Below are 25,993 nucleotides of genomic sequence, written 5' to 3'. Positions count from 1 at the left end.
GAAATGTACAGTGGGAGTTTAGTTCAGTTCAGTCGCTCAGTCGTGTCTAACTCTTTGCGACCCCGTGAATCGCAGCACGCTAGGCCTCCCTGTCCATCACCAATCCCCGGAGTTTACTCAAAGTCATGTCCATCGAGTCGGTGATGCCATCTAACCATCTCATCCTCTGTCATCCACTTCTCCTCCTGCTCTCGATATTTCCCAGCATCAGGGTCTTTTCAAATGAGTCAGCTCTTTGCATCAGGTGACCCAAGTATTGGAGTTTCAGTCCTTCCAAAGAACACTCAGGACTGATCTCCTTTAGGATGGACTGGTTGGATCTCCTTGCAGTCTAAGGGACTCTCAAGTTTTAAGCCAACTTCTTCACTCTCCTCTTTCACTTTCATCAAGAGGCTCTTTATTTCTTCTTCACTTTCTGCCATAAGGGTGGTGTCATCTGCATATCTGAGGTTATTGATATTTCTCTCGGCAAACTTGATTCCAGTTTGTGCTTCATCCAGCCCAGCGTTTCTCATGATGTACTCTGCATTTAAGTTAAATAAGCAGGGTGACAACATACAGCCTTGATGTACTCCTTTTCCTATTTGGAACCAGTCTGTTATTCCATGTCCAGTTCTAACTGTTGCTTCCTGACCTGCATACAGGTTTCTCAAGAGGCAGGTCAGTCAGGTGGTCTGGTATTCCCATCTCTTTCAGAATTTTCCACAGTTTATTGTGATCCACACAGTCAAAGGCTTTGGCATAGTCAATAAAGCAGAAATAGATGTTTTTCTGGAACTCTCTTGCTTTTTCAATGATCCAGCGGATATTGGCAATTTGATCTCTGGTGCCTCTGCCTTTCTAAAACCAGCTTGAACATCTGGAAATTCATGATTCATGTATTGCTGAAACCTGACTTGGAGAATTTTAAGCATTACTTTACTAGCATGTGAGATGAGTGGAACTGTGCAGTAGTTTGAGCATTCTTTGGCATTGCCTTTCTTTGGGATTGGAATGAAAACTGACCTTTTCCAGTCCTGTGGCCACTGCTGAGTTTTCCAAATTTGCTGGCATATTGAGTGCCGCACTTTCACAGAATCATCTTTCAGGATTTGAAATAGCTCAACTGGTATTCCATCACCTCCACTAGCTTTGTTCATAGTGATGCTTCCTAAGGCCCACTTGACTTCACATTCCAGGATGTCTGGCTCTAGGTGAGTAATCACACCATCGTGATTATCTGGGTTGTGAGGAATATAGTTAATAATTACATTATATCTTTTTATGGTGACAGACGGTAACTAGACTTATCATGATGATCAATTTGTAATGTATAGAAACGTCAAATCATTATGTTGTGCACCAAGAACTAACATAGTGTTGTAGGTCAATTATACTTCAAAATCAAACAAACAAACAATCTCATAGAAAGAGAGATCAAATCTGTGGTTACCAGAGGGGAGAAAGCAAGGAGGTTGTTGAAGATACAAATTTTTCAATTATAAGATAAATAAGTACTAGGACTGTGTTGTGGAGAAGGCAATGGCACCCCACTCCAGTACTCTTGCCTGGAAAATCCCATGGACGGAGGAGCCTGGTGGGCTGCAGTCCATGGGGTCGCTACGAGTCGGACAGGACTGAGTGACTTCACTTTCACTTTTCACTTTCATGTGTTGGAAAAGGACATGGCAACCCACTCCAGTGTTCTTGCCTGGAGAATCCCAGGGACGGGGAGCCTGGTGGGCTGCCGTCTATGGGGTCGCACAGAGTCGGACACGACTGAAGCGACTTAGCAGCAGCAGCAGCAGCAGGAAGAGTGTGTTGTATAACATGATTAATGTAATTAACACTCCTGTGTGTTCTATATGAAAGTCACTAAGAGAGTAAATACTAAGAGCTCTCATCACAGGAAAAAAAAATTCTTTTTCTTTTTCTTCTCTTTTTTTATCTATATGAAATGATGGATGTTCACTAAACCTATTATGGTAATCATTTCATGATAAAAATAAGTCAAATCATCTTGCTGTACATCTTTAAACTTATACAGTGCTGTATTTCAATTACAGCTCAATATATGTGGAAGAAAAAAATAAAATCAATTGAAGCTGCAAAAGCTATGCAAATAATCTTATACATATTTTCTATTTCTTTTTAAATTATTTAAAATGCATATTATCTCTAAATGTCCCCAAAACACCTTTGTACTTAATTTAAGTAGTAAGATATTCATTTCTGCACTAGCTTTGTATTGTCAAAAAATGTCTTTGCTAATCAAGAACAAAAGTGCTAAGACTATTTCTTTTACACTTTTGCCTAAAATTCAAATTAATAAATCAGGATTTTTTTAAGATTTTTTTTTAATGAGTGAGATATCAGACACTTCTGGGATTTAACAGATTTCTATTTTTATTTTATATCTGCCACCAACAAGCCATGTGACACTCTTAGAGGTACTTAATAGCTTGGTAGAAGGAGTGTACTTAGAAATATGCTTTTGGCAGTAAGAAACAGAATTCTGAGTAAAAGTGGCTTTTTAAGTAATAGGTACCTTATAACAAATCCTTGAGAGAAGTAGTTTCAGGGTTGGTTTCAGTGGCTTAATGATTTTACCAAAAGCTTTTTCGATTTTTCTACATGCTATTCCCAGCATGTTTGTTCTCATCCTTGAGTTTGTTGCCTCATGGTTTCATAGTGTCTGCCACAACTCCAGACCTCACATTTTCTTTCAAACATGAGAAAAAGAGGAGAAAGAGGGACAGGGGGAAAGTTCTCATGCCTCTCTCCCTCTTTTTAAATCAAGGGGAAAATTTTTTCTTAGGATCTCCCTCAGAATCTCTTTTCTTCCTCTTTCTATTCTCATAACCAGAACTGAGTCATAAGCTTATATCCTAGCTGCAGAGGAGGTTTGCCTAGTAACTCTTTGGCATTTCCAGTTTCTGATGCAGTCTGATACTGCTGGCAAGGAAGAAAGAAAGAGAAAGGAAATGACAGTTGCCTGGGAAACCAGCCATGGCTACCTTGGCAGATTATTTTCAAAGGTCTTTATCTGCTAAAGTTCAAATTCTATGACATCTTAGTCACAGGTTTGTTTCTGTATTATACATCAGTCAGTATATCAACACTCTAAGGCCAGATCTATCTAAAAGTACATGAATATTTAGAAAGCCCAATGTGGCAGGTTTTAATTTTTTCATCAAATAATAGGAAGAAATAATGAGCCTGAAACCATGAGCCTGTGTGTGTGTGTGCATGTGTGTGTGTGTATGTGAAAAGGGTCTCATAAAACACACAGGATCCCTGCTCAGTTTAAAACTATAGGAGTTTTAAAACAGCTTTGCCTGAGTGTTTTTTCAGTAGCATTTGAAACCTATTCATGAGTATACAGTGTAGGTTGCAGCATATTCTAGTGCAGATGAACATCTTCAGAGTTGACTGTATTTCCCATAACCTCTTGATGGGACTGCTTCAGTGCAAGTTAGGAGCTTCAGTTCTTCCAGTGTGGTCATCCACAGAGATAATTGTTGTTTCTGCTCATATGTCACCGTCCCTTCAGAAAGAGTTCAAAAAGTCGTGTACAATTTTTTTGTTGTTGCATTGTTATGAGTTAGGGATGCACAAAAATTTTTGGTCAGTGGGAAAATTTATGTTCAGAGTAAATGAATGGTTGGTTCTTGTCATAAACCAAGAAGACTAGAGAGAGAGTAATGAAATTTAGCCTTCTCAATCTAATTAGAGCAGTGCAGATACTGTCTTATATCTGGTTGATGTTCACAAAGTACTGTTTTACTCTTCATTGGAGAAGTTTATCTTACTATATGAACTAGATGTTATCCTCAGAAGTTACCTGTGAGTTTATTTCTTCATACAGAATATTTTTCATGCTATGCATTAAAATAGAGATATGTAATTATAGGAAAGAAAAATTTTTCAATATGACGTCAAGAAACCAGTTTAAACTTTTATTTTTTTTCAGCTTAAACTTTTAAATGTTGAATATTTACAAGGAAAAAATATTTCCCAAGGACACACTGAAAGTATGTGACAGTTTGATATAAATTATATATTTTAAATATTTTACTAATAGTTTAAATACTATAAGTAGAAATATTTTAATTAGAAGCATTCAAAAATTGCTTAATTAGAATTAAAAATTAAGTCTTCTCAATATTCTTCAACAAAATAGTAGATGTTTTGTGTGGTTACATGTCCTTCTGGGACATCCAAGGAGCCAGTTTAGCTTTCTGTTGCTCTTCTTAGGAGGAAAGTGAATGGATATGATGGAGAGTACATAAATATTGTAACTGTAACATTGGCTTAGGATTTAGCAACAATCGAATTTTTTTAAATTTTTATTGGAATATAGTTGATTTACAATGTTGTGTTAGTTGTGTTTACAATGTGATTTACAATGTTGTGTTATCAGGTATTCAGCGTACTGAATCAGTTATACATAAGCATATATCCATTCTTCTTTTTAACATTCTTTTCCTATATAGGCCATTAAGGGACAATTTTTATAGAAAATATTTTATCATAGAAATTATGTTATTGGATACTAGATTTTAGATTTTTTCTGGTGTGTAAAGATAGTGAATGTACATTTCTTCAAAATAAATGAGGTATGCCAGTGTTGCATTTTTAAAGAATATCAATTCCTGGGCCTTCTTATCCTCAGTACATGTGTCATAAGAAATGATTTATCTCAAAATGTATAATATAAGGTTCATTTAAAGAAAAATTGTGAACAAGAGAAGGACCCAATAGTGTGGTAGAATTGGCATGTCCAAAGTATAAAATGCAAATGTCCATTTAACATAGGAGATGGATAAGGTAAAATGGAAAGATAGTATAATCTTTCCCTAAGTTCCAATGAGAGAGAAACATCAGACAGTAGGAACTGAGGCGAGTTTTCCTATCCTTGTGACATGAATAGCCACTAATTAGAGAGTGTCTGAGAACATTTGAAAGACAAGTTAAAAGCAGGAATGAATAAACCCATGCCAAAAATTTGCAGAATCTTGCAAGAGTCAGCAAACCCAAGTTACTGCACTGGGAATTTATGGAGGAACAAAAATCCTGCCAAGTTAATGTGGCTTCAGAAGTAATTGTACACTTAAATAGATAAAACCTCTGAATCTGATAAAAAGCAAATCACAGATTATACAATTTTATCGAAGTGACAGATGTACCAAGATATTGCATTATTTCCTGTAATTGCTCTAACTGAAATCTTTTATCAGATTTGCAATTGGATAAATGCTATAAAGTAATAGCATTCTAGTAAGGATTTAATTTTCATAAGTGCAACCAAATGACACTATTAAGAACAAATGCCCCTAGATTCCAGTAACATGTACCCTAAGAATAAGAATTTCAAATAGTATATAAATATAGTTATCTAGTGGCAATTATCTAATGATAAATATTTCCAGTCCTTAATTTATCTGTTATATAAAGTTTTGAAGACTTAGATATTTCTTAGGGACCAGGCTTATGTCATAAACACATGGAGCTATCTAGACTGATATAGACCAGGGGGTGGAAAATTATGGCTTATGTTCCAAATTTGGTGACCCCCTTTTTATGAATAAAACTTTATTGGGAAGCAATCATCTCCATTTGTTAACATGTCACATATGGCATTGCACTGCAATGGCAGAACTGAGTAATTGAGACAGAGACAATACGGCCCACAGAACATAAAGCTCTTCCTATCTAGCCTTAAATAGAAAAATGTTTGTTGACCCCTAGCATAGACTACAGTCAGCTTTAGAGCATATACTTTTCTTAAAAACATTCATATTTAAACAAGGGTCAAGCCAAATAATTCAGGCCAAATTTAGATGACTAGCCGCTGCTGGAAAGAGAGGTCCTATGTCTGCCCTGACACTAACTTTCCATGTGACCTTAAACAAGTCACGAAGTCTCCTCTAGAGAGGAGACGGGAACATTCCTTTTTCCTGAGGTTGCAGTGCATAAGACCAAATGGCAAAAATCAACATGGTCTTTTAAAGAAGGATGTGAACGTCAGACCGGGGAACATGTCTAAAATAGTTATAAATGCAAGGAGAGCCTGAAGTGAATATTGGGGCCTGAGAGGCAGAGCCTGATTGGTCAGAGTTTCAAGCATACAAATGAGGATGACTTGCTCAAATTTAAATCCTGTACTCATGACAGGAAGACACCCAGGCTTGTGTTTTCATGCACTAAGTATATGTCTATGATTTCATGGACTAGGATGGAGAAGAACACAATTTCATCTGCAAAAAATCATTTAAAATGTTATCCTCGTCTAAGAAAGCTCCGGGAGTTGGTGATGGACAGGGAGGCCTGGCGTGCTGCGATTCATGGGGTCGCAAAGAGTCGGACATGACTGAGCGACTGAACTGAACTGAACTGAGACTAAGAAATGTCCTGTAGAAAAGAGAAATGTTTTTGATCATATATATGGGAAATAGTCAAAATGAATCTGTTAAATAATCATAATATGCATTTGTATATTTTATGAGAAATCCTGCTGATAAGAAACCTATTTGACATTTTTTAAGCAAGATTTGCCAAAATGTACTAACCATCTGAATTTTTTTTAAATCATGCAGCACATAAGTCCTTAGGAAAACTTCAAAAACTCTGACCTCAATAATTTCTTAAAATATTTCCAACTCTGAAATTCTTCCCTAAGTTTTTCAGTACTTAACTCTTAAAGAGCACATACCATATGTCAGGCACTATTTATGTGCTTTAACTTATTAACTTATTTTAATCATTAGAATAACCCTATAATGTAAGGATTCTTACTATCATTCCCATATTACAGATGAGAAGCAAAGATATTCTTGTTGGTTTAAAGTCAAACAGCTAGTGAGAGGTAGAATTGGGATTTAGACCCAGGGTGCCTGGATTGATTCTGTGTCCTAGACTGCTTTCCTTTTAGAGTTTTGTTGCTATATTTGAGATATCCAAAAAAAAATGAAAAACTCACCTAAATATTTCACTTAGTATTTTTTATTATTTAGAATTTTTAAAACCTACTAGTTGAAATGTCAGGAGTAAACTTAACACAAGATATAGATATTCTAAGACAAATAAACTTCAGCCTTATCTGCCTTTAATATTATGCATAATTCTTAATAAGTAAGCTAATGTATATTCATTACAATATTCATTAACTCAGGCCTATTAGGATATCTCTTTGGCAGCTGTTATTTAGTTGTAGATGCCTGGTAAAAACTGAATGATTTTTCTTTGTAAATATTTCTAGAATTCAAACATCTCCCTGGTAAAGAGTCACTCACTCATGCACAAATGAATATCTTAACTAAACCAACACTAGCTGAGAAGCTGTTTGTATGACTGACAATTTACTGGCTTCTCATGAAGCTTGAATCTAGCAGGGAGGAAATAATTAGGAAGTAAACAAAAAGTATTTTAATTTTCAGTATTGAATATTAAAATAAAAATGTTAAATACTTTCAACGGTAAGTGTTAAGAAAATGAAACAGGGCAATATACAAAGTGAAGATGGGAAGGGAGATTTAACTCGGGGATATGAGGAGGAAACATATGAGCTGAGTTGAAAAGGAGCCAGCTTTGCAAAGATTTGTGGGTAGAATGTTACAGGCAGCATAAGTAGCAATGATAAAAGTAACAGTCATGGCTATTTTACACATTTCTACCCTTTTACATATATAATATGAACATAGGTTGGTAAGCATCATTTAACACAATTGAGTACCATTTTCATTAGAACTTGCTCATTATAACTTCAGATAACTAGGTGAACATTACAAATGAATCTGAATAATCAGCAGGTTACTTGGTTCACAAGTGATAATGAATGTGACTCAAACTGTAACCAAGTCCTGATGTTTGCTGCCTGACCTATGGTTGTGATCACTAGGCCAGTCATTTGTAAGGGGAATTCACACCTGTTAGATTCCTGTGTGAGACAGGGAAATAGGCCCCGGACCCACATGTGTTTACCATAAGGATAAAGGTGTACAGTCGAATCAGTACACTAGACTCACATTTCTTCTCCATGAGACCTGATCACCCTGTTAGAAACTGCAATCCTGTTATAAGAATTCTTATCTTCCTCCTCTGCTTAAGTGTTGTTCATAGCACTTACAACCTTCTAGAATATTATTTTATTTTACTTAATCATTTTGCTTATTGTCATTATCATCTGCACTAGAAGTAGAGTCCTTTCAAGGAGTAATTTTTCTTTCTTTTCATACAGTGCTATTTCCCAGACCCCAGAAGACTCTCTAGCACATAATAATCTTTGAAAAACAGTTTCTGAGTAGAGAAAGAGTACACAGATTTTTTTTTTTTTTTTGCATTTCTGAGTGCCTGAAAGAGTCTGAATTATAGTAGTATTTCATTTGCTGCTGATAAAAATCTTATAAGATAATGGCTACATGAGTTTTAAAGATGAAGGAACCAAATTTTTTTAAGATTTGAGTCAACAATGCCTCCAGAGTTTCTGTATGTAGTCAAGACTTGAAGATAGTATTCTGGTTAGTGGGGAGATAAAAAATTTTAAAATCAGAAGAATGCTACTACCTTTTCCTATGTTGTTTGTTATACTTGAAAATGGCTTGATAAATACTGGTTATGTATGTAATGCACACGAGTACTTCTAATCTTTGAGACCAACTCTTGCCCAAGGTTTCCAGTTATTCAAAGCTGTAACATCATCAAGCCAATGTGCTTAGGAGATAATGAGTACAAAAGTTAGGAGTAGGGGATTTTAATACAAGCTTAAATGTATAAAATAAGCTACCAGGGTATATAATACATCTCAAGGAATATAACCAATATTTTATAATAACTATAAATGAAATATAACCTTTAAAAATTGTGAATAACAACCTTGTCCATCGGAAACTTACATGATACTATAAATCGACTATACCCATAAAAAAGAAAAAAGTTTGTCTATAACAAAAAGTCATTTAAGAAAGTTAAAAATTGACAAGATTGATGATGAAATTGTGGCCATACTGTGGAATTTTAAAATGCTTCACCAAGAGCTAAGTTTATCCATTGGTTCCCGAACCTGTGTAGATTATTAAAAATATGGATGTTAGAGCCTCAACTGGTACCTTGTATTGGTACAGATATTTAACAAGCTTCCCAGACTTTCATTAAACAGTCAGGCCTGTACTTCATCCACAGACTGACTTTTGGCAACATGGTAAGCTACTAAAGGTTTTTAGGCAACAGTTTGAACATGTTTCTGTATATTTGAAATTTACTTCTCCCTGAAAAATAGCCCCATATCTGTGCATAACATACCCAGATACATCTGACAAGAAGGTGGCTGGAATGTCTTTTGGAGCAATGTGTCATACAGTGCCTCACAATATTATTTTTCTCCATCTGTTATAGGTCAATGCACAAACTGGCCCAGTTGGAAAGACTTGATCTAGGCAATAATGAATTCAGTGAGCTGGTAAGTGAATACATTTTCTAAACTTGACCAATATACACCAGTAGATTATTTCTGTTGCTCTTTATAACCCTAGGTATTAAATCAAGTGCACATTTACATTTGCTAAATATAAAAACAAAATCTGAAATTAAAGTGATTGTTTAGCTATATAGTAAACTACAGGTAATTGAATATTATTAGGATTAGCACTGAAACAAGTATACTGTCAAGGGTGAAACAGATCACCAGCCCAGGCTGGAAGCATGAGACAAGTGCTCAGGGCTGGTGCACTGGGAAGACCTGGAGGGATGGGGTGGGGAGGGAGATGGGAGGGGGGATCGGAATGGGGAACACATGTAAATCCATGGCTGATTCATGTCAATGTATGGCAAAAACCACTACAATATTGTAATTAGCCTCCAACTAATAAAAATAAATGAAAAAAAAGGATTAACTTTTTTTAAAAGGGTAGGATAAATAGATAGGCAGATGCAAATTGTCAGTTTTGAGCACCAGTTATGTAGCAGGCACCATGTTCAGTGTGTTACATATGTTGCCTCATTTAATCCTGATTTGCCATGTTACCATATTAACTTTAGAGAAGCAAGCTGAAAGTGGTCACTGATTTACATATCTTTTATGTGGCTGAACAGGGCTTCCCTCATAGCTAAGTAGGTAAAGAATCTGCCTGCAATGCAGGAGACCCCAGTTCGATTCCTGGGTCAGGAAGATCCATTGGAGAAGGGATAGGCTACCCACTCCAGTATTCTTGGGTTTGCCTTATGGCTCAGTTAGTAAAGAGTCTGCCTGCAATGTGGGAGACCTGGGTTCCATCCCTGGTTTGGAAAAATCCCCTGGAGAAGGGAAAGGCTACGCAAGCCAGTTTCTGGCTTGGATACCAGACATCCTGGAATGTGAAGTTAAGTGGGCCTTAGGAAGCATCACTATGAACAAAGCTAGTGGAGGTGATGGAATTCTATCTGAACTATTTCAAATCCTAAAAGATGGTGCTTTGAAAGTGCTGCACTCAATATGCCAGCAAATCTGGAAAACTCAGCAGTGGCCACAGGTCTGGAAGAGTATGTTTTCATTCCAATCCCAAAGAAAGGCAATGCCAAAGAATGTTCAAACTACTGCACAACTGCACTCATCTCACATGCTAGCAGAGTAATGTTCAAAATTCTCCAAGCCAGGCTTCAACCGTATGTGAACCGTGAACTTCTGTATGTTTAAGCTGGTTTTAGAAAAGGCAGAGGAACCAGAGATCAAATTGCCAACATCCGCTGGATCATCGACAAAAGCAAGAGAGTTCCAGAAAAACATCTATTTCTGTTTTATTGACTGTGCCAAAGCCTTTGACTATGTGGATCACAGCAAACTGGAAAATTCTGAAAGAGATGGGAATACCAGACCACCTGACCTCCTTCCTGAGAAATCTGTATGCGGGTCAAGAAGCAACAGTTAGAACTGAACATGGAACAACAGACTAGTTCCAAATAGGGAAAGGAGTACTGCTGTCACCCTGCTTATTTAACTTCTATGCAGAGTACATCATGCAAAATGCTGGGCTGGAGGAAGCACAAGCTGGAGTCAAGATTGCCAGGAGAAATATCAATAACCTCGGATATGAAGATGACACCACCCTTATGACAGAAAATGAAAAAGAACTAAAGAGCCTCTTGATGAAAGTGAAAGAGGAGAGTGGAAAAAGTTGGCTTAAAACTCAACATTGAGAAAACTAAGATCATGACATCTGATCCCATCACTTCATGGCAAATAGATAAGGAAACAATGGAAAGAGTGACAGATTTTATTTTGGGGGGCTCCAAAATCACTGCAGATGGTGACTACAGCCATGAAATTAAAAGATGCTTGCTCCTTGGAAGGAAAGTTATGACCAACCTAGACAACATGTTAAAAATAGAGACATTACTTTACCAACAAATGTCCATCTAGTCAAGGTTATGGTTTTTCCAGTGGTCATGTATGGATGTGAGAGTTGGACTATAAAGAAAGCTGAGCACAAAGAATTGATACTTTTGAACTGTAGTGTTGGAGAAGACTCTTGAGAGTCCCTTGGACTGCAAAGAGATCCATCCTAAAGGAGATCAGTCCTGAGTGTTCATTGGAAGGACATATTTCAAAGCTGAAACTCCAATGCTTTGGCCACCTGATGTGAAGAGCTGACTCATTGGAAAAGACTCTGATGCTGGGAAATATTGAAGGCGAGAGAAGGGGATGACAGAGAATGAGATGGTTGGATGGCATCACTGACTCAATGGACATGAATTTGGCTAAACTCTAGGAGTTGGTGATGGACAGGAAGGCCTGGTGTGCTGCGGTCCATGGCGTTGCAAAGAGTCAGACATGACTGAGCAACTGAACTAAACTGGACTGAACTTTGACCATAACTAATTATCCCAGCCTTTATCCAGTTTATTGAGGCTAAAACCTGACTTTTATTCCTCTATGATTAGAAGTTTAATCTAATTTTAGGAGTTACATGGTCCCTTTAAAAGGTTGTGTTCATCATTCTTGCAGAGAAATGCTCTGTCATCTCTTGCCTTTCTCTGCATGTCTCCTTAAGATGGATTTTGGGTGAGTGAAAAGGAAGGTACATGTCTTTCTAACTTGAGGGAAAGAGACGCCCTGGACTCAGAGTTGTTTTTAGACGTGTTGGCCTCTGAGGCTGATGTCTGCAGCTGATCCTACCTTCTATGTCCAGTCTGCAGTTCGGAACCTGCAGTCAGTTTCTGGGCTCAGGCGGTACCCCCCTGGTACCATTGGTCATCTCCCTCCTGCAGAAGTGCGATCACCCAGCTATCATTGCATGTGTGTGCATGAGTCCCTGCCCTGTCTTCCCTCCAGCACCGTGCTTGGCAATCTGTCCCTGAATTCTGTTGTGAAGGAAACCTCACCAGTCACAATGCTCCTAGTGGCCCTAAAGCAAGTCTACAGGCTCCGAGAATCCACATGACATGCAAACTGAAAAAGATCCAATAAAAATTAAATTTCAGAGCTTCCCTTTGCCTGCTACACTGCACTGCCAAGCTTGCTCTGCTTTGGATGCACCTAACTTTAAGGGCAGCTGGCAAGGTGGCCTGAACACAATATGTCAACAGGACCTGGTACCTAGTATAACACACCTCTGGTATATTTAAGGGAAATGTTTATTAACTTAGGTAGAGAGAGTGGTAATGGTAGTGCATAATGGTAGCAAAACTAGTTTATACTAGTTTTTAAATTAGTTTTTAGGAAGGTAGGATCTGCCCATGATATATAACTTGGCCTAGTAGTTGAAAGAACATGTACAATGGAATCAGATGACTGAGGTTTAACTTTCATCACTGGTTAGCTGGGTACCTTTAGGTCTGTAACTTGCTCTCTATCTTCAGCTTCCTTTTCAATAAAATAAGGGTATCAAATCTATATATCTCATAGACTTTGTGAGAGAATTTCATGTGAGAGAATCTATAATAAACAATGTGTGTTTCAAATGAATTTCAATTCTGTCCAGTGTAGCATTTTGCAAGCCTTTTGTATGGATACTTTGTGAATCAATGTTTTACTATAAATATTTGCATCAACAAAGATGAATAAGACATGTTTATTTTTTGAAATTAAGCTTGCTAAAAGTAAAATTTAAATACATGCATTTTACTTTCTGCTTTATGATGTCTAAGAAATCATCTCAGCAAAAATATCTTTTACTTTTGAACTCCCAATGTTTCCACTTGTCACAAAGTAGGTCTCTTAAACATTTTCTTTTACATTTATACTGGGGTACTTTATTTGATAATACTCAGTTATTTGGTAGGCTAGGGGGATGGGAGTATAATTCTAGAACTTCATATCTCTAATATTATATACTTTTAGTCAAATATTTGACTTTCATTAATCATACATGTGGGAATAGCTGTTGTTTCTCTGACAGTAACAATTTTTAATGTGAAAATAAGAGAATTTGCTCTGATAAGGGACCTCTAGAAGCAATATCATATGGAGGAAAGGGAATTGAATTCCAATCTGTAGCTAAATACTGACACATAGAAGATTATTAGATGATTCATTTTGTGACACAGTAAAGATGTGGAGGGATAGCAGTAAGTAAAAAAAGAAAGAATGGGAAAGATTAATGAAGAGAACAAAAATCTGCTTGTTAGAGAAGCAATGTACATACCCTGCATAAGGTTTGAACTGGAAGTGCCTACTTATGGATGCTTTTGTAGTAATAAAAAAATTCTACACAAAAGAAATTATGCTTCCAATAGCAGTAAACTCTAGAAGATTCTGGACACAGTTCTGAAACATAATAGATTCCCAAATCTTTTTTTTTCCCGAAAGATATCTTTTACAGCTTTTTAATCAATATAAAAATTAAATGAATGTTCATTTTAAAAATTTATAAAATTAAAAGTATAAAGATGATGGTAAAAATAATCTGTGATTTCATCCGCTTGTGTAATCATTATTAATAATTTTGGTATATTATTTTCCCCCTCCCATTTTCTTTTTTATGAGATCAATGATTATTACTTGCGGCCTGATCAGAAATGGTACACTGTTAGGTTGATGTGTGGGGTTGGATAGTTCAGTTCAGTTCAGTCACTCAGTCAGGTCCAGCTCTTTGCAACCCCATGAACCGCAGCACGCCAGGCCTCCCTGTCCATCACCAACTCCTGGAGTTCACCCAAACCCCTGTCCATCTAGTTGATGATGCCATCCAACCATCTCATCCTCTGTCGTCCCCTTCTCCTCCTGTCCCCAATCCCTGCCAGCATCAGGGTCTTTTCCAATGAGTCAGCTCTTCGCATGAGGTGGCCAAAGTATTGGAGTTTCAGCTTCAGCATCGGTCCGTCCAGTGAACACCCAGGACTGATCTCCTTTAGGAGGGACTGGTTGGATCTCCTTGCAGTCCAAGGGACTCTCAAGAGACTTCTCCAACACTGCAGTTCAAAAGCATCAGTTTTTCGGTGCTCAGCTTTCTTTATAGTCCAACTCTCACATCCATACATGACCACTGGAAAAACCATGGGCTTGACTAGACGGACCTTTGTTGGCAAAGCAATGTCTCTGCTTTTTAACATGCTGTCTAGGTTGGTCAAAACTTTCCTTCCAAGGAGTAACTGTGTTTTAATTTCATGGCTGCAATCACCATCTGCAGTGATTTTGGAGCCCAGAAAAATAAAGTCAGCCACTGTTTCCCCTGTTTTCCCATCTATTTGCCATGAAGTGATGGGACCGGATGCCATCATCTTAATTTTCTGAATGTTGAGCTTTAAGTCAACTTTTTCATTCTCCTCTTTCACTTTCATCAAGAGGCTCTTTAGTTCTTCTTCACTTTTCAATCCTTAAACCCCTTTGTATACCCTAGGTAGTACAGTCTTCACACTGTCACAATAATGAATAACATCTTAATGTCAAGCAATGGTCAAGGATGCTAAAACAGATTCAGTGATTATCATGGGGCCCAGAAGCTGTATGGTAACATATTTCAGGAATATAGAGATTTATCCCATAAACTAAGAATTGTTACTGGTTCTGAACTGGTGGAGGAAATAATGAAGCCCTCAAAATAAATCACCATCAGCAAAAATACTGGCAATTGGAACAGACTGAATAGCAAAGCCTGGAGGAGACAGGATAGCTCCAGTAACAGTGGGAGGTCATGGCTCACCATCCCCCAAATCTAGCTCCAGCTTCCTGCTCCTTCACTTCCTTTCTTCACCGGCCTCTGCCTTACAAAAGAGACACTGAGACACACAGGGAAATGTCACTTAGAGCCCTCAACAACTCTGCCATGAGAACCTTCTCCGAGAGAGTCAGTCATAAGAAGCAAAACAGGAAGCTTTTTGCCAATCAGAAAGAGAAATTTGCTCAGCTCAGAGGCGGCTAATAGCAGACTGGAAAAGGGTCTGTGTGTAGCTTAGAGGTCAGGAATTAAAAGGTGGCACAGGCAGCAGCCTGGATGAAAAACCACAGACGACAGAGTGACAAAGGATAGTGGGAGGTGAGCATAGAGATTACAGTGGTCATTGGAGCAGCATCTCCTGTTATGTGAAAGTTTCTCTTCTTTTGGCCCACCACTCCGCGCCCCCCACCCACCACCACAAAGGGACTCCAACAAGGAATACTTGGGAAAGAGGATCTTGATATGGGAGGTCAGATCCAAACAGGAGGGAGGGCAGAGAAATGAGCTTTGAAATTTTACTGTAACTATGATGTACATATTGTTTATGTGTTATATAGAGAGATATTTCTATTAACTATATTGAAGTGATAGTGTATATTCTATTTCTGTATTCAGCCATGATTATCAAATTGAAATAATTAGATTCTTTATAGACATGATGTCATAAGCTTTCTCTGCAGCTGAATTAGGAAGACTGTCAAATAATAGCCATGAAACAAATAGTGAACTAAAATTTAAGAGAAAATTATAAAATTAAAGAAGCTTGAAATTTTATTATATCAAATTTGATAGGTATCCTTGTGAACCTATTACTATATTCTTATGAACTGGAAAATCACCAGTTCTATACAGTCCTGAATTTTATTTCACATTCCATACATTTGCATATATTTTTAACATAATATAGTTTCACTTTGCTTGTTCTCAAGCTTTCTAAAAATATGGCTGGTCTACAACTTTTATTTACCCTTTATTTTTTCATGTACATTTTTACTACATTTTTTAGCTTTTTATTTTGTATTGGAGCATAGTTGATTAGCAGTGTTGTGTTAGCTTCTCTCTGGTGCCTCAGCAGTAAAGAATCTGTCCACCATGCAGACCACCTGCAATGCAGGAGACATGGGTTCAGTCCCCCGGGTGGGGAAGATCGCCTGGGGAAGGAAATGGCAACCCACTCCAGTATTCTTGCCTGGGAAATCCCATGGACAGAGAAGTCTGGCAGGCTACAGTCCATGGGGTTGCAAGAATCTGGACACGACTTAGTGAGTAAACCACCACCATACAGCAAAGTGATTCAGTTATTCATATACATGTATTTATTCTTGTTCAAATTATTTTCCCCTTTAAGTTGTTACATAATACAGAGTTCCCTGTGCTATTCAGTAGGTCCTTGTTAGTAATCCATTTTATTGCTGTGATGAATATTTTTCTAAATACACATGTACAAGAGTTTATGTAAGACGTATGTTTACAAGTGAAATTTCTTGGTCCTAGATTGTGTACATACTCAATTCAAAAAATAGTTTTAGTTATTTTTGTTTCAAAACAGCTTTACTTATTCACCAGCAATGTGTGAGTTCCCAAGCTTTGTATCTTCTACACATGGTTGTCAGATTGTGTTACTTTTGCTTCTTATTATGATATTAATTTGCATGTCTCTGATTTCTAACGTGATTAAAATTTTTCCCTGAGTTAGTGGTAGTTTGTGTTTCCTCTTCTGTGAAATGCCTGTTTATATATTTTGGGGCCATATTCTGTTAGTTGTCTTTTCCTTGTAGATATCCAGGGATCTTTTATATATTCTAGATATTAATCCTTTGTTAGTTGTGTGTACTACGGATATCTCCCCTGAGTCTCTGCAGGGTCGTTTTATTTTCTTCATAATATCTTTTGATGACCAGAAGTTCCTAACTGAAACATAATAAAATGTATAGTTTTTATGTCTAGAATGTCCTGTGTTTTACTTAAGAAGTTCTTGGTTCCTCGAAATTAAATAGATCTTTTTATATGTTTTCTTCTTTAAAAAATGAGGATTTCATTATTCATAGTCAAATTTATTTCCACCCGGACTTAATGTTTTATATTGCATACATTTTTTTCTTAACAGATATTGAATTTCTCAAGCGACATTTACTTAGTTATTCTTTTCACCTGACTATGAAGTCCTATTAATAAAATATTATTTCTATACATTAATATGTTACTTTCTTCATTGATCCATTTTACTATCTTTGTGCTAAAACTGGTGTCTTAGTTAGCACAAACAATAAATTTTTGATATCTGATAAGACAAGTTTCTCCAACTTAGGCACCTGGACATTTTAGATACTTGAATTTTAGAAAAAGTTTTTCAGGTTTCTCAAAAGGGAAAAAACATTGTTAGAATTTGATTAGAAATGGATTCTATAAATCCATTTTGATTGGACTAAAAATAGAAAATTGATATTTTATGATACTGAATTTTTCTGCATCAACATGACATATCTCCACTTGTCTATTTTTGTATTGTTCAGTATAATTTTGTAATTTTTTAAAAAAGTTTTTATGTATTTCTAGTTAGTTTACTCCTTTTTGCCTTATTTTTTTGTGGTAGTTATAAATGCACTTTAAAAATATATATAGTCTCCAACTATTTTGTTGCAGCCTGTAGTAATCCATTTGACTCTTGTATTTTTACTTATATCTAGGTACTTGCCAAACTCTCTTAATGATATGAATAATTTGCCTGTAGATTCTTTAGGGATTTCTAAAGTTATTTCTAATTTGTCTGTAGATTTCTTTAGGGATGGTTCAGTCCCTAATCTGAATAGTTGAATAAAAGAAAGTGTCATTGATTCTTGATTTTAATTGAAATACATTTAATGTTTATTATTAAAAATGCTTTAGTTTTAGATAGATACTTTTTATTAGATTCAAACCTATCTTCCTATTTCTAAGAGAATTTATTATGAGGCTTTGCCAAACTCTATAAAATGCTCTTTTTGAATTTATTCAAATAATATTGTTTCTCCTTTAAACTGTTAATGTCATAAATTACATAGAATTTCTAGTGAAAACCACCTTTGCATCTCTGAAATATATCTACATGATCATGACCTTCTGTATAAACTATATTCAGTTCAATCTTTAAATTTTTTTTTTACATCTATGCCCATGCATGAGGTTGGTATACATTATTCTTGAGTACTTTATCTGTGGGTTTATTTTTTTCACCCATTTTGGAAGATTAACAGTCTTTATCTTCTCAAATGTTGCCTTTTATCTTTATCTTCTGTCTCTTCTGCTAAAATCTGGATTAAATATGTATATGAGTGATTTTGAAGTAAGTGATTTTGAACAACCATTTTATTAATTATTTTGTAAGTTTTTTTCTGGAAAAGTAATCAGATAAAAGGTAATTCTAAAATATGTATTCCATGTCCTTAAAGACAGTCTTTCTGCCTCTGTACCTAAAATTAGCCAGTATTCATTCTCCAGAGTTTAAGTCATGATGAAGAAATCATTTTAAGAGTATGTTCAACTCTTTGAGCAATTTAATATACCAGTTAGTGACAGAGATAGTTCTAAACTACAGGTGATTCAAATTCTGGGTACAAGAACAAAACGTGCATTTTAAAAAACAAAACACCTAAATAACAGCAACAAAAATATTTAAAGTGTAAAAAAATTTCTTTTAATTAAGAAAACAATTCTTTAAACAGCAAAGATGGATTGCTTTTAAAGATTCAGAGGATTCATCAGGAAATAATAGCATTGTTTGCATTGTTTTAACTATCTAATATTTGAAACAGTAAGTCAAGTAGTCTTTATAGATTTCATAAATTCGGCCATCCATAGACTGTATTAGGGCTTCCCAGGTGGTTCAGATGGTAAAGAATATGACTGTAATGTAGGAGACCCGCGTTCAGTCCCTGGATCGGGAAGATCCCCTAGAAAAGGAAATGGCAGCCCACTCCAGTATTCTTGCCTGCAGAACTCCATGGACAGAGGAGCCTGGCAGGCTACAATCCATGGGATCACAAAAAGTCAGACATGACTTAGTGACTAAACAACAACAGTGGGTTGTCATAGAGTGTTTATATTACATAAAACTTCTTTATGGAAAAGCAAAAATAGCCTGCACTTTACAAGTCACTATTTTAAATACTTAGTAAGGCTACAGATCACAATAAACAAGAATTTCTAGTCTCAGTATTCAAACTGAATTTGTTTCTGTTGACTTTTTTCAGTTTATTTCATGGAATCAAACAAAACTTTCAAATGGACAAATCAAGTGAAGAATGGAAACACTCTGAGCAATATAATATAGAAGAAATGCCAATAGTTTTATAGACCATTTGGCTTTATAAATAATATGAACGTGTTTTCATAGACATTTGAGGCAACTGAATTGTGTTTTAGCTTGTAATTTAAATTGATTATAATTTAATTAAGCTTTACCTTAATGGCCAATGAGTTCACCTCCATAGTTTGGCCAAGGTGTGCTCATTTTTAATTACCTAGCATGCGTCTATACACGAGGCAAGCATTATCTTTACATATCCAGCAATTTCCTCTATAGATAATTACAACATAGGTTTTCCACGTGCCATGTCATGCTAACTCACTTCAGTTGTGTCCAGCTCTTCAGGACCCTATGGACTGTAGCCTACTAGGCTTCTCTGCCCATAGGATTATCCAGGCAAAAAGAGCACAGAACTGTCATGCCCTCCCCCAGGGGATCTTCCCAACTCAAGGATCAAACCAGCATCTCTCACATCTCCAGATATGGCAGGCATGTTCTTCCCTAGTGCCTTGGGAAATCCCAGGTTTGCCACACCTACTAATAAAATTTTGCTAATTATCCCTCAAGTAAAACTTGTAAGAAAGAAAGAAGTAATAAAAATATAATTTGTCATCATATAACCAGTTATCCCATTTTCAGGGAAAAATATTTAAAACATCCTAATTATTAACTCTTCCATTTCCTGTATTTGTAAAATGATTTATGCCATGGATTTTGTGTGTGTATACATATATAAATTTATATACATATCACAGACATTGCCAGAGTTTATTAATATATCAAGAGAAAGTTGAGAAATGTAACTCAAATTTTAAAATTATTAGAGACACATCAGTTTCTGTAGCAGTAAAGGTTCAAACAGGGGATGGGAACTATATCAAGCATTTAACAAAGAAAGTTTAATATAAACAATGGGCAATCATATTATAAAACTAAAGGACAGAAGGGGTACTCTGAAAGACCAGAGATGTAATAACTCTAGGAAGCAGCTACCACCTCTAATAGAGGGGACAAAGGGAAGACAGTAGTCTAAGGAATTATGAAAACTTAAAGCTGAGACTCAGGCATGTAAAGTGGGGCACCAGTGAGCTGGTGCTGATGTCTTCAAGGGTCCAATAAGGCTAGTTCTAGTTGTGTGGAAAAACTGCAAACTGCAAACAATTGCTGTTGCTGAATGTTAGTATCACTGCAGGGAGCAGTGTTGCTGTTGAGATGCTAACTGTCCAGCCATTAAATAAAAGGAGCAAGTAAGTCCCTTCTTCCTCCCCAGCCTCCCAGTCTGTCTTCACTATAAGCAGTTGCCAGTGCCTGATGCAGAGCCATCTGTCAAAAAAAAAAAAAATTTAACTCAGAATTTCACTTCATGTCTGAACATAATTATGGAGTTTTTTTCAATAGGAGGATCACACTGGGGTGTCCATTTTTATTAGTGCAACATCTATTGATCTAGAACTTTAAGGAGCAATCTACAATGCTGTACATACAAACCTCATTTCTTTAATTTTAAACTTTCTTTTTTCTAACAATAAAATAAATTATCTTTGCCTCTGTTTTCAGAAGAAGCTTTTCCCTCATTGCCATTTCTCGTTACTGCAATAAGACTGGGCACTATAAATGAAATTAATATGTTTCAACAAATATGTTGTTGTTCAGTCGCTAAGTCCTGTCCAATTCTTTGAGACTCTATGAACTGTAGCACACGAGGCTTCCCTGTCCTTCACTATCTCCCGGAGTTTGCTCAAACTCAAGTCCACTGAGTCAGTGATACCATCCAACCATTTCATCCTCTATCACCACCTTCAGTTTTTCCCAGCATCAGGGTCATTTCCAATGAGTTGGTTCTTTGCATCAGGTGGTCAAAGTATTGCAGCTTCAGCTTCAGTCCTTCCAATGAATATTCAGGGTTTCCTTTTGGATTGACTGTTGGATCTCCTTACAGTCCAAGGGACTCTCAGGAGTCTTCTCCAACACCACAGTTCAAAAGCATCAATTCTTCAGCACTCAGCTTTCATTATGGTCCAACTCTCACATCCATACATGACTACTGGAAAAGCCATAGCTTTGACTTTATGGACATTTGTCAGCAAAGTAATGTCTCTGCTTTTTAATATGCTGTCTAGGTTTGTCATAGCTTTTCTTCCAAGAAACAAGCATCTTTTAATTTCATGTCTGCAATCACCATCTGCAGTAATTTGGGAGCCCAAGAATATAAAGTGTGTCTCTGTTTCCATTGTTTCCCCATCTATTTGCCATGAAGTGATGGGACCGGATGCCATGATCTTAGTTTTTTTAATATTGAGTTTTAAGCCAGCATTTTCACTCTCCTCTTTCAGCTTCATCAGGAGGCTCTTTAGTTCCTGTTTGCTTTCTGCCATTAGAGTGGTATCATCTGCATATCTAAGGTTGTTGATAGCTCTGTTTTCCTTTCCATAAATAATTTCTGAGTGGCGTATATCTAAGTATAATCAAGTGTCCTGGTGATTCTGTCAGTAGTTTCAGCCAGAAGTTAAAGAAAAAGAAAAAAAGCTCTCTGATTAAACCAATATGAATTATGTGAAAAAAGAATATAAATTTATAGTCAACACCTTACCAAAAAATAGGAGTATTGTGCAATTATGTAATAAACCCACAAGAATATTCTTGAGTTTTGAATAGGGATTTGAAATAACCCAAAAACTAACAAAAACTATATTTAAAATAATTAAGTTCAAAATGCTATCTTCTACATTTGTATACTGAATATCATATCGGGTTGTATTTTCTGAAATTTAGTCAAAAATTTATTTGGTTTCAACCTTCACAACAAACTAAAACTAGAAGACAATGAAAATACTAATGAGAAATATAAAGAAAGAGGAGTGGAAAGAGAGAGTATTGTGCGTTTGTGTGGGTCTGGGTGTGTGTGTATACATGTCTGGAGAATACAATTAGATAAGGTAGCCAGGGAAGCTTTACACAGAAGGTGGCATTTTAGTAGAAAGCCTAAAGAAGACGAGGGAATGAATCATGCTAATATCTGGGTGTATGATCATTCTAGACAGGGGGAACAGGAAGTGTAAACCCCTGAGATGAAAGCAAGCCTGACTTGTGGTCAGCAGGAAGACTAGAAGGCCTGGAGCAGGGTAAGTGAGAAGAGTAGGTGATGAGTTAAATGAGGGAATTTGAAGGTAGATACACAAGGAGAGGTGGAATCCTGGAAGACATTTCAAGGCTTTTGACTTTTACTGTGAGTAAAGTAGAAGCCCTTTGGAAGGTTTTAAACAAGTAGAACTCATGGTCCAATTTATATTGTCATGTTATATTATGTTACATTAGGTTACAGTACGTTACATTAATTACACTGCATTATATCACACCAGGATAATTTGATTGCTGTGTTGAGTATCATGGAAAGTGGGGCAAGGTGTAGTCAAAGAGACCAGCTAGGAAGTTATTGCAATAATATAGGCAAGAAATGCTAGTGACCTGGAATAAGGTAGTAACAGTGGAGGTGGTAAGAAGGAGTTGATCTCTGGGTAAATGTTAAAGATACAGCTAGAAGGAGGATCTGAACTTGTAAATCAGGGATGTGCATGCTCAGTCACTTCAGTCGTGTCTCTTTGCGGCCCTATGGACTGTAGCCTTCCAAGCTTCTCTGTCTATGGAATTCTCCAGGCAAAAATATTGGAGTGGGTTCCCATGCCCTCCTACAGGGAAATTAGGAACACTTTCTTTCAAAAATAATACAAAATTAGGAATACATAATTAAGTATAAAAGTTAATGTTTACTTATGATGAAAAAAGAAACTGTGAATTTTAAATTACAAATTAAAATTAACAGAATACAATTTTGAAAAGCTGATAAATGTCATAAATATCATTAAATCCAGAAAAATAACATAATGGCACACATCTATGATACTCCTTTTCTCTTCAATATGATGGTCTCATGCTCTTTAACAGTCTTTTCACATGACAAATATTTTGTAATATTATTTTCTATTGTGATAATAGAAAACTAACCCAGGCTTGTCTCTACAATAGTTTTTATTATTGATAATTTGGAAACATTTGTTTCTTTATAATTTTCCATTGGTACACCTCATAATATTTTAGGATTGTCAAATTTGGGAAAACCTCTAACTCCCTATATTTCAAGCCTCGTTTTTCTTCCTTCACCTACATATCTGGTACTGAGAACCAAGAACATATTCATATTCCAATACATTCCTTGGCCTTGTACCTTAATGTTATGAGGGTCAGGGGAGTTGAACAATGAACACAGTCAGAGTATTTCTGGAAGATATTTCTACTCTAGATGGCTAACAACAGTTTAACTATATAGAGACTTGATTGGAAACTACATAAATATAGTCCATGAAATGTATACTAAAGGTATTCACATGCAACTTCCTTTTATCTATGAATATCTCCCTAAAATGCCTGTGGTCATTTCATCAGAACATGTCATGAGAGAAATTGCAACACAAAGGAAGTTAGGTTCATTCAGTTCAGTAGCTCAGTCGTGTCTGACTCTTTGCAACCCCATGGACTGCAGCACGTCAGGCCTCCCTGTCCTTCACTGTCCGGAGTTTACTCAAACTCATGTCCATTGAGTCGGTGATGCCACCCAGCCATCTCATCCTCTGTCCTCTCCCTCTCCTCCTGCCCCCAATCCCTCCCAGCATCAGGGTCTTTTCCAATGAGTCAGCTCTTCACATCAGGTGGACAAAGTACTGGAGTTTCAGCTTCAGCATCAGTCCTTCCAATGAACACCCAGGACTGATTTCCTTTAGGAAGGACTGGTTGGATCTCCTTGCAGTCCAAGGGACTCTCAAGAGTCTTCTCCAACACCACAGTTCAAAAGCATCAATTTTTCGGCACTCATCTTTCTTCACAGTCCAACTCTCACATCCATACATGACTACTGGAAAAACCATAGCCTTGACTAGACAGACCTTTGTTGTTAAAGTAATGTCTCTGCTTTTCAATATGCTATCTAGGTTGGTCATAACTTTTCCTCCAAGGAGTAAGTGTCTTTTAATTTCATGGCTGCAATCACCATCTGCAGTGATTTTGGAGCCCCCCAAAAAAAGTCTGGCACTGTTTCCACTCTTTCCCCATCTATTTCCCATGAAGTGATGGGACCAGATGCCATGATCTTAGTTTTCTGAATGTTGAGTTTTTAGCCAACTTTTTCACTCTCCTCTTTCACTTTCATCAAGAGGCTTTTTAGCTCCTCTTCACTTTCTGCCGAAAGGGTGGTGTCATCTGCATATCTGAGGTTACTGATATTTCTCCCGGCAATCTTGATTCTAGCTTGTGCTTCTTCCAGCCCAGCGTTTCTCATGATGTACTCTGCATACAAGCTAAATAAGCATGGTGACAATATACAGCCTTGACGTACTCCTTTTCCTACTTGGAACCAGTCTGTTGTTCCATGTCCAGTTCTAACTGTTGCTTCCTGACCTGCATACAGGTTTCTCAAGAGGCAGGTCAGGTGGTCTGGTATGCCCATCTCTTGAAGAATTTTCCACAGTTTATTGTGATCCACACAGTCAAAGGCTTTGGCATAGTCAATAAATCAGAAATAGATGTTTTTCTGGAACTCTCTTGCTTTTTCTATGATCCAGCAGATGTTGGCAATTTGATCTCTGGTTCCTCTGCCTTTTCTAAAACCAGCTTGAACACCTAGAAGTTCACGGTTCACATATTGCTGAAGCCTGGCTTGGAGAATTTTGAGCATTACTTTACTAGTGTGTGAGACAAGAGCAATTGAATGGTAGTTTGAGCATTTGGGGGGATTGCCTTTCTTAGGGACTGGAAAGAAAACTGACCTTTTCCAGTCCTGTGATCACAGCTGAGTTTTCCAAATTTGCTGGCATATTGAGTGCAGCACTTTCACAGCATCATCTTTCAGGATTTGAAAAAGCTCAACTGGAATTCCATCACCTTCACTAGCTTTGTTCGTAATGATGCTTTCTAAGGCCCACTTGACTTCACATTCCAGGATGTCTGGCTCTCGGTGAGTGATCACACCATCATGATTATCTGAGTCGTGAAGATCTTTTTTGTATAGTTCTTATGTATATTCTTGCTACTTCTTCTTAATATCTTTTGCTTCTGTTAGGTCCATACCATTTCTGTCCTTTATCGAACCCATCTTTGCATGAAATGTTCCCTTGGTATCTCTAATTTTTTTGAAGAGATCTCTCATCTTTCCCATTCTGTTGTTTTCCTCTATTTCTTTGCATTGATCGCTGAGGAAGGCTTTCTTATCTCTTCTTGCTATTCCTTGGAACTCTGCATTCAAATGGGTATATCTTTCCTTTTCTCCTTTGCTTTTTTTCTTCTCTTCTTATCTAATAATCTATTATTCTATCTATTAATCTATTATTATTTACCTATTAATATCTCCCTAAAATGCCTTTGGTCATTTCATCAGCACATGTCATGAGGGAAATTGCAACACAAAGGAAGTCAGGTTAGAAATTTTAAAAGATTTTACTTTTACCCAGCATTCGAGGCCTAGGGACCTACTTGTTCTTTTCTTTTTGTTGATCAAATAACCCCAGACTTAGTGGCTTAAAACAATGCAAAGTTACTATCTTACAGTCCTGGA

General features: G+C 36.7%; 1 protein-coding gene across 2 annotated transcripts in view; it reads left to right on the top strand.

The window, feature by feature from the left end:
- The window catches only part of LRRC7 (leucine rich repeat containing 7), a 455,066-nt gene that overhangs the window by 242,266 nt on the left and 186,807 nt on the right, over positions 1 to 25,993 (top strand). For both annotated transcript variants that reach the window (XM_065928451.1, XM_065928441.1), the window contains exon 7: positions 9,373 to 9,436. In XM_065928451.1, the coding sequence (XP_065784523.1) occupies positions 9,373 to 9,436 (64 nt within the window). The remainder of the gene's footprint in view (positions 1 to 9,372; positions 9,437 to 25,993) is intronic.

Source organism: Muntiacus reevesi, chromosome 1, assembly GCF_963930625.1.
Source record: "Muntiacus reevesi chromosome 1, mMunRee1.1, whole genome shotgun sequence".
Classification (NCBI taxonomy): Eukaryota; Metazoa; Chordata; class Mammalia; order Artiodactyla; family Cervidae; genus Muntiacus; species Muntiacus reevesi.
The sequence above is the reverse complement of the archived record's forward strand: the minus strand, read 5'-3'. Positions and strand labels throughout refer to the sequence as shown.